Source organism: Botrytis deweyae (assembly GCF_014898535.1).
Source record: "Botrytis deweyae strain B1 chromosome Unknown BDEW_005, whole genome shotgun sequence".
NCBI classification, from domain to species: domain Eukaryota; kingdom Fungi; phylum Ascomycota; class Leotiomycetes; order Helotiales; family Sclerotiniaceae; genus Botrytis; species Botrytis deweyae.
This window is the reverse complement of record NW_024066212.1, coordinates 783,973-794,115: the sequence shown is the minus strand read 5'-3', so window position 1 is coordinate 794,115 and position 10,143 is coordinate 783,973. Positions and strand designations below refer to the sequence as shown.

General features: G+C 42.3%; 4 protein-coding genes across 4 annotated transcripts; all 4 read right to left on the bottom strand.

Moving 5' to 3' along the window:
* Positions 1-795: 795 nt before the first annotated feature.
* Positions 796-1,404, bottom strand: EAE98_002885 (uncharacterized protein; the record flags this gene model as incomplete). Its single annotated transcript, XM_038950505.1, has 1 exon — positions 796-1,404. One exon carries the CDS (start codon positions 1,402-1,404, stop codon positions 796-798), a length of 609 nt encoding a protein of 202 aa, XP_038813034.1.
* A 1,721-nt stretch (positions 1,405-3,125) lies between these two features.
* On the bottom strand, positions 3,126-5,144 carry EAE98_002884 (uncharacterized protein; the record flags this gene model as incomplete). Its single annotated transcript, XM_038950504.1, has 2 exons — positions 3,126-3,357; positions 4,936-5,144. The coding sequence occupies 2 exons, from the start codon at positions 5,142-5,144 to the stop codon at positions 3,126-3,128; spliced, it is 441 nt and encodes a 146-aa protein (XP_038813033.1).
* Positions 5,145-6,907: 1,763 nt separating this feature from the next.
* On the bottom strand, positions 6,908-7,507 carry EAE98_002883 (uncharacterized protein; the record flags this gene model as incomplete). Its single annotated transcript, XM_038950503.1, has 1 exon — positions 6,908-7,507. One exon carries the CDS (start codon positions 7,505-7,507, stop codon positions 6,908-6,910), a length of 600 nt encoding a protein of 199 aa, XP_038813032.1.
* Positions 7,508-8,699: 1,192 nt separating this feature from the next.
* On the bottom strand, positions 8,700-10,007 carry EAE98_002882 (uncharacterized protein). Its single transcript, XM_038950502.1, has 3 exons — positions 9,676-10,007; positions 9,511-9,586; positions 8,700-9,442 (listed from the first exon to the last, which is right to left on the bottom strand). The coding sequence occupies exons 1-3, from the start codon at positions 9,934-9,936 to the stop codon at positions 8,976-8,978; spliced, it is 804 nt and encodes a 267-aa protein (XP_038813031.1). The 5' UTR covers positions 9,937-10,007; the 3' UTR covers positions 8,700-8,975.
* Between the last annotated feature and the right edge of the window lie 136 nt (positions 10,008-10,143).

Below are 10,143 nucleotides of genomic sequence, written 5' to 3'. Positions count from 1 at the left end.
ATGATTGGGATGGCGGGATCCATGGTTGGAGAGTGAGGGTGGGGTGGACGGGGGAGATTTTGTTGATGGTAGGAAGAGGGTGGAATTTTTGAGGTGGGAGACTGGTGGTTTGGTTTGGTGAGAGTGGGAGTGGGAGTGGAAGTGAGACTGCGAACGTAACAATCGTAGGAATCTTTCCGGTAAGCGTTGTGATATTTTGGATACAGGCTTACTGGCATGCGGTAATATGATTTGAAGTTTAGATAATGAGTGTAAAGAAAATTTAGATGTAGAAGATGAATTCTGAATGGAAAGGTTTTCCAGACACAAAACATTGATCGAATTACTCAAAATCTTCAGCGAACTTTGGAAATTCAAAAAGATGTTGTGTATGAAACGTCTCTAGCAAATAAATACATTTGGGTGGAGTGACTCGATGATGGTTGTTACAGTTATGAACTATGAATCACATTGAGAATGTTACTCATGAATGAATCATCAAAGTCAAGCAAGCAATCATCACTTGAACCGATTTTGGAGCTTTGAGTGAGAAGAGATGTAGAATCTTTATTGTGGAAATTCCTAGTATCGAAAATCATGCTCCTACACATTGGAGCCTATGAGTCTCCAAGTCTCTGTTTGTCAAGTTTTTTCCCCTCCCATCCGTTTCCATCCCAAAAATCAACGCAGCATAGGTGTATCAAGGTCGCCCAGCGAAATATGTCATGCGAGCCAAATTTATCCTGTTCCTGAATCCAGCTCAGGAAATCCATATACTAATCATAGGCTTCGAAAAATTCGAGCGCGAGTAACGATTTAGCTATACGGAGGAGGGGGAGGAGAAAAGACTATAACGTGCGGATCTATCTCTCTAGAGCGGCCTCTGATTTCAGCGCATGGAGAAGGAAATACCGGGGCTGGGCCAGAAGGAATGTATTTCATTGTTGTCACAGGATTACTGTGAAGTGCGAACCTTCTTTCGTCGTTCTTAGTTTCGATGAAGGTGGTCGGATTCAGACTGGATATTGGAGATTGTTTTGGAGTAGGATTGGCGAGTGGAGTGTTGATTGTAGGTAGTTGATCTGCTGTAAAATTTCCGCGGGGCACGCCCAAAATCCGGCGCCAGATTCTTGAAGTCCAACGCGTGATTATGCGATAGACATTTACCAAAGAAAGAGCAATGGCTTCTGAGACGAGCATCATACCCACGACTGTTATGAAAAGAGGAAACGTAATGATAGCCGTAATTGCCCAAGAAACAAAACCGAAAATGTAACCCACAACAAGCGGTGAAAAACCTACAGCCACCAAAATCATGTCGAAAACCCAGCGGACTAGCTGAATCGGGGGCTGGCGATTGTCGGGGTAGAAGTCATCCAGCAGCTCGTCCATCCACCATATGACGACAGGATTATCAAAGTGCATATCCGAGGATTCGAAGAGTATGATTGCAATGATTTGAAGAGCTTTACAAGCTTGATTTAAGCTTTTCAGATCTCGATTTGCGTTCGGGAGTTATGATTCAGGTACAATGATGCTGGTGCGGGTGTAGATCTTGCAAACCATTACGCTTTCAGGATGCGACTGGAATCTCAAAGGTAGAGAGATCGTAGTAGAAGTTGATCTAGTATAACACTTGTACTTGTGTAGCCTGATGTCGTATATTCACTCGAAGAATCGGTGAAGTCGTATGATGTGGGTAATTCATTAGCGAGGAGCAAAAAACTCTCTTTTTCTGATCTTCCATGAAACAATCCCCTTTTCCTCCATAGTTATAACTCCAAAACTCTTTCCTCCTTGCCCACGAAGTTACATCAAGACTTTGCCAGATAAGCGTTCTGCGGTACCTTGATCATGGCAAATTGCTCCAGTCGCCGTGCTCTAGCTTGTGCTTTCTCTTCTCTACTGATCTGAGCCTCTAGTTTCCTCTTCTTGAGACACCCGTATCCACAGCAGACGAATATCAATATGAACACTAACACTGCCCCTGATACGCAGAAAACAAGACCGGAAATCGAGCTGTTACTATGATTTGGATATGTGATGGATGTAGCGCTGTCCATGTCTAATATGGTCTCAAGATAAGGTGGCTTGAGGGCGAACAATATTTCTCGGGATCGCGGTGACTTTCAAGAATGAGAAGGTACGATTGCAAGTGTAATGACTTTACCTACTAGCTTTTGAAGAGTGTATGAAAAAATGTACAAAAATACGTGTTCTCTTCACATTTATATGGATACATGATAGAAATCGGGGTAAGAAATAGGAGGTTGGGGAGGCGAAAAGGGGCAGGCAGGAATGAAAAATGCGCCTTCCAAATTTGGGACGTTCAGGAAGTTCACAAAAAATATGACTTCTTAACAATCTTCACAGATCTTAGAAAGATGCGGAATCATTTGGATGCAAAATATATAAAGTGGTTAGGTTATGAGAAAGCTAACATGAGGTTACAAGATGCCGATTTTTGTCAAGTCAAGTCCTTCACCACCACATTTTTACATTCCAGGAAACATTCCAACGCAATAGAACGACTGAGAAATTCTACACACAAATAAATGTCGTCATCGACGTGTCTAATCTGTAAATCAACTTTCTGAAATCTGTAAAGCCTAGTCTGAACAGACGATAATTAGAATTTGGTGAATAACAATATCACCAAACGAAAGTCACTGAGTTGTTTTCAATCCTCGTCTGACGTTTGACTAACACAGAGAGAATTGAAGAACCGAGCAACTTTCGGAACGCCACGGCGCATATCCATGATTATTCTTAAATGATTATTCACAGCTATCACTATGGTCACTGGAACTGAAATAGTGGTAATTATAAGACAATTTAATTCCTTCTTCAAAATTTGTGAATACTGAACGCTGATTGACTAGAAGGGAGAGTAGGTTTGACAGGATGTGAATGTGGCCCAGAATTAATATCGAGAAGATTTGATCTCTGATGCCATTAGTTCAAACACCCTTCTCACAATTCCCCTATGCTGCCTTTTCAAAATAGACATAAAAGAAAACTGTGATGGAAAAATAGTCCCCACCAAGCACTATGAGAACTCAACGCAGTAGCCCGCCGATCAAGACGCATCAGAATATTTCTTGCCCGAGAATATTTGAGATGGATGCGAGGGATCAATTCCATGGTCAAGAACCACCGTCACCACCATCACCACCATCGGGGCCGTAATTACCGTCGCCACCGCCATACCTGCTACCACCAACCCTATTCCTACAACAGCAGATGAGGAAAGACATTAGAACGAAAAGTCCACCTCCGACTGCTAGTCCAATAATGAGATTCTTCTCCATTTCGTATCTAGCGCGAGTCGCTGGTTTCGAAACAGTTTTTGGATTTCGTTGTGAATCTGGTTGTGATCTTTGATATGAATTCTTAGTATCTAGCGAGCTTTCCATAAGACATTCGTGAGAGCGCGAGGGTAAGAATATATCGGATGTCGATGAATCGACGTGGTAGGCTGATGCCCTAAGGGAGCTGAGATGTGAGGGCTTGGTCTATTCTTTATCGCCAAAGAGAGATTTATTATCAAGCAGTGCTATCAAAAAAGCTGAACTGGTTGATAGCGAAATTCGTAGTGCAAATCGAGTCGATGGAGTGTTGAAAGTTGGGACATCGGTGATCCTTGAGAACTCTGGAATTCCAACGAACAAGGTAGCTTCTCATAAACGAGATTGAAAAAACAAAATCACTCTAATTTCAGATTCATTATGACGCGGTATAACATCACAGTGTTTGTTCTTTTCGATTTTCCCTTTTCGATATTGGCTTAACCAAGGACATATCTGAGATCAACTTCACAGGCTCCAAACCACATTTCACAAAGTCTAATGGACAATCCAAAGCATAATTAACCTTTGATTGCCCATGAATATCAACAATGGGAGCGAGAAATCAAACGATGGATGAGATTCTTGATTATTCCTAAATATCCGGGCATCTACTTGACACAAGAAGTCCTCTCAAAATTCCAATGTAGCTTTTCCGAAAGAACACCCTGATGCCCAATCACCATCTTCCAAACGTCACGCAAACAACACAAAAGAAAGAAAAGAAACACGATCTCCATGGATCCAAACACCCAACTTCATGATTCCGTTCTTCGTCGAAGAGATCATAGCCAAACACATCGTTAATCAAATCCTCGTAACAAAACCCAACAAGCATAACAGCCTCCAATACCAAGAACTAGGTATTTTATGTCATACCTGATCTTTAAATCAAGCCAAACTCTACGGTACGACCGAAAATGACGCGGTTTTTCATGGTGATAATTTATCCATCTCCGTTCATCATCGCGTCTCCGGCACGCTTCGCAACAAGATTGAATTCTGCGTGTTGTCAGTCCGACTTGGTATAAACTAACGGCATTGAATTTCGCATTTGGACACGTTCGGGTTGGCTCTTTGGGGTGGGTGGCATCCGACTTGAATTTTGAGGAGCTCATAGTGAATAAGTTGTGTTTTTTTGGTAAATGACTCCTATTTGTCTAATTTGTGGTGATATTTTCGTGAAAATTTGACTTATACTGTTGATGTAACTACCTATTGTAAAGTAAAGTCTAGCGAAGATTGAAAAGTAGGTGAAGGCAAGAATGTGAGGTAAGTGTGTTGTGGAGACGACGACACTTCAAACCCGAATGACGTGATAGTGCCGAGCCAAGTGAGCTGAGTGTTGAGATCTATGTTGGTTGAGCAGTATAGTATGGCAGGATGCTGGAATTTGGATCTTGAAAGTTGCAGTGTTGCAGTGTTGAAGGAAGTGTTGGCAAGCTTTAAAGCCCCGAAAGAGTTGAAAGTATTAATAGCCTTCAGGAAACGAGTGACTCCTATTCTTCGGACTGAACTTCGGCTACTAAGAACTGCTTCAAATGACTCCCAAAAGTGACTAATGCCACTCTTACATGTGCCTCGTGCGAGCCCTCAATCTCTGAGTTACTGCAACTCTTTGTTGACAAGAATCTTTCTTTTTCTCTTCTTGTGTCTATAACTCTCAATAGTATATACCATAATAATCATGGCAATACCCCCGATGAGCACGACACCTACTACGAAAACGAGTTCAAACAGAAGGGAAAAATCTTCAGGCATCTCTTTGGCGTTCTGAGTGGAATTTGTGGAATTGAGCAGTTTCTCGGAGGGCGACATGGTGCGGAACCGTGAGGAGTGTACTCTGATTGAAGGCTGTGGGATCCTAAGTTTGAGTCGTGGTGTTATGAGTAGTAGTCAAGATCTAGTGAGCTGAAATGCTGAGAGGATTAAAATTGAGAATGCTTCCAAGTGATAAAGTGACGAGAAGTGGAGGATGTAAAAATGTGAGGACGCGAAGATGTAAAGTTTGGTGGTTTAGTGATACGAGCTCTATCAGTTCAAGTTAGCAGATTCGAAAGACAAGACATTTAATGTGTAGTATGTGATAGTTTCTTAACGAAGAAGTTAGAGTCTGACTTTGAGAAGTAAGTTGTGGTGTTGAGAATTTGATAAATTGAGAACTCAAAAGGTGCATTAACAATTGGTCTACCCCAAGACAACAATGACTCCTAATATATTGGAGATATGAAGAATGACTTGTATCAGTCACGTTGATGATTCATAGAGGAAATTTAATTGCGAGTCATTGCTTTTAAGATAACGCAACGAGGAGTGTAAAGTGGTGTACTTTGGCTAGATTTAAGGAACGGGTGGAATCTTTAATGGAGAGTAAAATTCCATGGTCTATATCCCCACAAATGGATCTAATTGATCTTCTAGAGTTTACTTCGTAGATAAAAGAGAGAAGACTGTTGATGAGCTAAAGTATGATTATCAGTAAGGCAGCTAGATCATGTATTAAGAAGATATGTTTCTACTTCGTACAACCAAGCTCACGTGTCCCCTCTCTATGTGAATTTCAACTCTCCTCTCTCAAAAACACATTCAAAAAAAACCCGCATTCCGACTACCACCGGCGAGACATAAAGAGCACGCCACTGTCACTCAGTACTCCATCCCAACGTCCCATATATAACCAAAACATGCCAGCATCGCCATCAACAAATATTATGGACAATTCCAGACTCCTGTGAATACTTCTGTCTATCAGGAGCTGAAGGCATGGTTGGCTGACTATATTGTACCACCGGGATCACCGGAGCTCTTCTTGCTTTCCACAATAGAAAACCAACAACAGCCAAAATGGCTACCGCGCACACTGCAACATGGAACGCCCTCAATAATTCCGGCATTTTGACCTCGAGACCGGAACTTTCGTTGTGAGAGAGGCGCTAGAAATTGGATATGAAGTTCGAGATTGAGCTAGGAAGGCTTTTGAAGATGTTGTTCAGCTAATGTATTGCAAATGTGAGGACTATCAAGCAATACCCTGCGACACCAAAGAACTCAAATTCTTAAAGTTGGGACCCAGAAGATGGAAAATGTGATTTGGTTGATTGAAAGGCTTTGTTGAATGGAAAATTGGAAATGTTGAATAGAGATTGTGATATTGTCGAGAAATGGGGAGTATTGATGAGTTTAAGTACTCAAGAAATGAGTCCATTCACAATGTACATGACTCCCAATAGACCAGGGCTGGATGACTGATTGGAAATCTGAGTCAACAACTGGATATACTTGCTTATGAATCAATATGGATACGCTAGCCATCAAAAAGTTAACTGGGGAGAGGACACCATGAAGGTTGAAATAGTTGGTAGTTAAAAAGCAATGCAAGTATATCAAATTCTGATGAGCTATTAATCCCTAAAACCATCCTTCCCTAGTCTAAGCGCCATCCAGATCCACATATCTAAAAATTTCCCAAGAATTCTATCACTGAATATCTACACGAGGTCCTACCACTACTGTGTGACCGAGAAAACCCCTTTGTTTCCTACCCTTCCACTCTCTTAGCACCAGCTCCGCACTTCATAACCTCAACCTCGAAACTTACGAGGATGGCTGTGTCTACTAACAGTCGTGGCCAATGGCTGCGGACTCGATGGAGTTGTGGAAATCGGGCCAGCGTCGAAACTTGAATCTGATGACGAAGCAGCAGTGTTCTGGAATCCTGCTGCGGCCGATAAAGTACTCAAGGTTTCCACTGTGAAGGATGAGTAAATATCGATAGACGAAGCACTACTAGTAGCAGCGGCTGATAACGGTTGTACGTTGGCTGATGTAGCTGTAGTAGTCGGAATGGTGACAAATTGACTGCCTGGATTATCAAGTTTTATTTCTGGAGTAAATGAGCGATGCCTATTGCGATTTTGAGCCGATGTGTTATGATGGGTATGGGAGGGGTGAAGTTGGGTGGATTCGTTTCTCTCGGGTACACTATGTCTAGAAGTCAAAGCGTTTGTAGGAAGACTCCTGGCGTAGATATTGTATGGATTCATGCCTGCCATTTCACGCTTTCCGGACTGCGGATGCTTGTTATGGGAGTTGCGCACAAGGACAAAGGCGGTGGCGATACCTCCTCCACAGACGATCAAGAATGCAAGGAATATTAGACCTTGCTTAGTGTTGTGCTGCATCTTTGAGAATTCTGCACGGATCGTGTAATGATTTATTTGCTTCTTTCTTCAAAGCTGCTTGATATCTGTCTTGGAGGGCCAGGGTATGTTACAGGCGTTCGGTTTGTTTGTCGAGTATGTGTTGAATGCGTTCGCTTTGTTTGTCGAGTATGTGTGGAACGTGAGCGTCCTGGTGTTCGAGTATGTATTGAATGTGAAAATTTCGGTTGCCGAATATGTGCTGGTCGAGGACTTCTTGGAATTTGCCCTAATTCTAAAAGGTTCAAAATAGAGTTGTTGTTGTTGTTGTTGTTGTTGTTGTTGGTCTTACGAGGTTGGCGGAAAGAAAAGTAAAGAAGAATTGCGGCTACAACTATAAAGCATGCGCCTGTGACTGCATATACATTTGCTTTACTGAATTCCATAATTCATGACTGTTTTTGTTTTAAGATCAGCGAATGATCTTGTGATCAAGTGAATTTCTGGAAAGAAAGATGACTGTGGTCCTATTGCGTGGAGCTTGGAAGTGTGAGTGGGCGGACTCAAACATTAGGAAATGGGATTGAGACAAAGATAAAGTACAGTCCCTAATTGTTACTGCAGTTCTGTAGCTGAAATTGAGATTTCTCGAAATGGAAAGGGCGACCAGTTAGAAGTAAATGCGCTCAAACATCATACGGCATCAGAGGCTCGTATAATGGTATACGTGATGTGTGCTCAAATAACTCATGAATCATCACACTACCTGTGTTACTTAACAATATTTGCATATTTCAACAGAAATTCAACCAAGCTGATGGTAGCAAGCTTCACAAATAAGGGGTATCGACATGCCTGATAGGAATGATTGGCCGCCAGCTATGAACAAAGTACTTCCGTTGTCACAGCTTATAACTATAGATCAGCATAGACATGCTATTTTACTCCTTTGTAACCATCATCTTTCATAGCAAGCGGAAGACGAGCTAAAGCTTTCTTTTCAGCCCACATGAAGGGGACAAGTCTTGGGGCAAAACATCTCCAAGCCAAGCAGTCTAGGAATCGAAACGAGAAGAGATGCGTATGAATATTAACGAAGTGAGCAAAACAACAACTAAAAGGTTGGAAGTATCCTAAACTTTTGCGAATGCTTCGGAACAGGATTCAAAAACGAAAGGAAACTTCCAGTACCACAATACGGAGTGTTTTCAGGAATAGCACTGCCGTAAACTATGGCTTTGTTGTATTTCTTCTGCCCCAGAAAATAACAGCGATGTGAGGAATTCATGGAAAAACTGCTAGCCAGCTAACTTCTCCGTGCCATTATTTATTTTCTCAATTATCCGCCATGTCAAATCTTATACCGCTTTTCACTGTTACATTTGCTTGAACTGTCATGTTTCAAACTGTGATACTTAGTCAGATTTGAGAGGTTACCTCAAATGAAGCAGCGCTACTATTCATTATCAAAATCGTCATAAAGCGTCGTGTGCCAATCCCGTCAGCATCACTACCATGGTAATTGCAGAGGTGTAGGCAGATCCGTCCCGATTGTTACATCCGCGGTACCAATATCTCGAGGACCTCTTGGTGCCCAGTATTGACCCGACTTACTGATGTCTAGCTTCTCTGTCCATTCGACCAAGCTCTTCGCAGCTTCATCGGGCGTTACTGCCCCCCCGTCATCCCAATATTTATCAAATCCTACCCCTTTTGTCATCTCTGTTCGCATGAATCCAGGATGCAGAATCGATACAATTATTCCATGCTCCTTCAAATCTAGCGAAAGGAGCTTTCCAACCATGTTGAGGGCAGATTTCGAGGCATGATGCCCATAATTACCGCCACCTTCTTTCTCGTGTCGCAAAGCAATTGAGCCCGATTCGGAGGAGATGAGAAGAATTTTGGAACCTTTGGTGATGTTCTTGGCACGGAACAAAGATTGGACTATGAAGGGAGGAGAGATGGCTGATGTTGCTAGAGGCACAACGTTAGTCTTTACGGGCGCAAGATTCGGCATGATGAAGATGTTGCAAAGTACTCACTGTACATCTTCACTTGTTCATCCCATTTTGGACCATTTACAAAGTCTTCTGTGGCAAAATATCCAGCTGTGATAATCTGAGATTTAATCAGTCACATTTAGCTGCTGTGCAACACCCTCAACCTATTCTCCTTCTGATGGGACTGGGTTAAGTGAGCGGACATACAACGACATCAAATGTAACTCGTCCACCCTCGACCATTCCACCACCACCTCCAAGCATACCCAACTGATTCACCAATTTTCTACCTACTCCTTCTTCTGCAACATCGATATTGGGTATCCATACGATCTTTTCATTCAGATCGGATGGGCCAGTGGCAGCACGAGTGGTTCCATAAACGGTTGTTGATTGTTGCGAAGCGTAATTCTTCGCAAGTGATGCACCTAACCCACGAGTGGCACCTACAATTAAGACATTGGTCATATTGAATGATTGATTATGATTGAGATATTGAAAAAGGGTTTTTGTTGAGTGTTACTAAATATCTCTAAGCTGGAGAAATAAGAAAATGTATGTGAACATTGCACTTTGGGCTGTTGACGTAGCCATGACGTCTTTTTAGCGTTAGATGATGACAAACTTATAGCGTCTGCAACCCCGCGTCAACCTGTTCAGGATTTCAATCCAGGG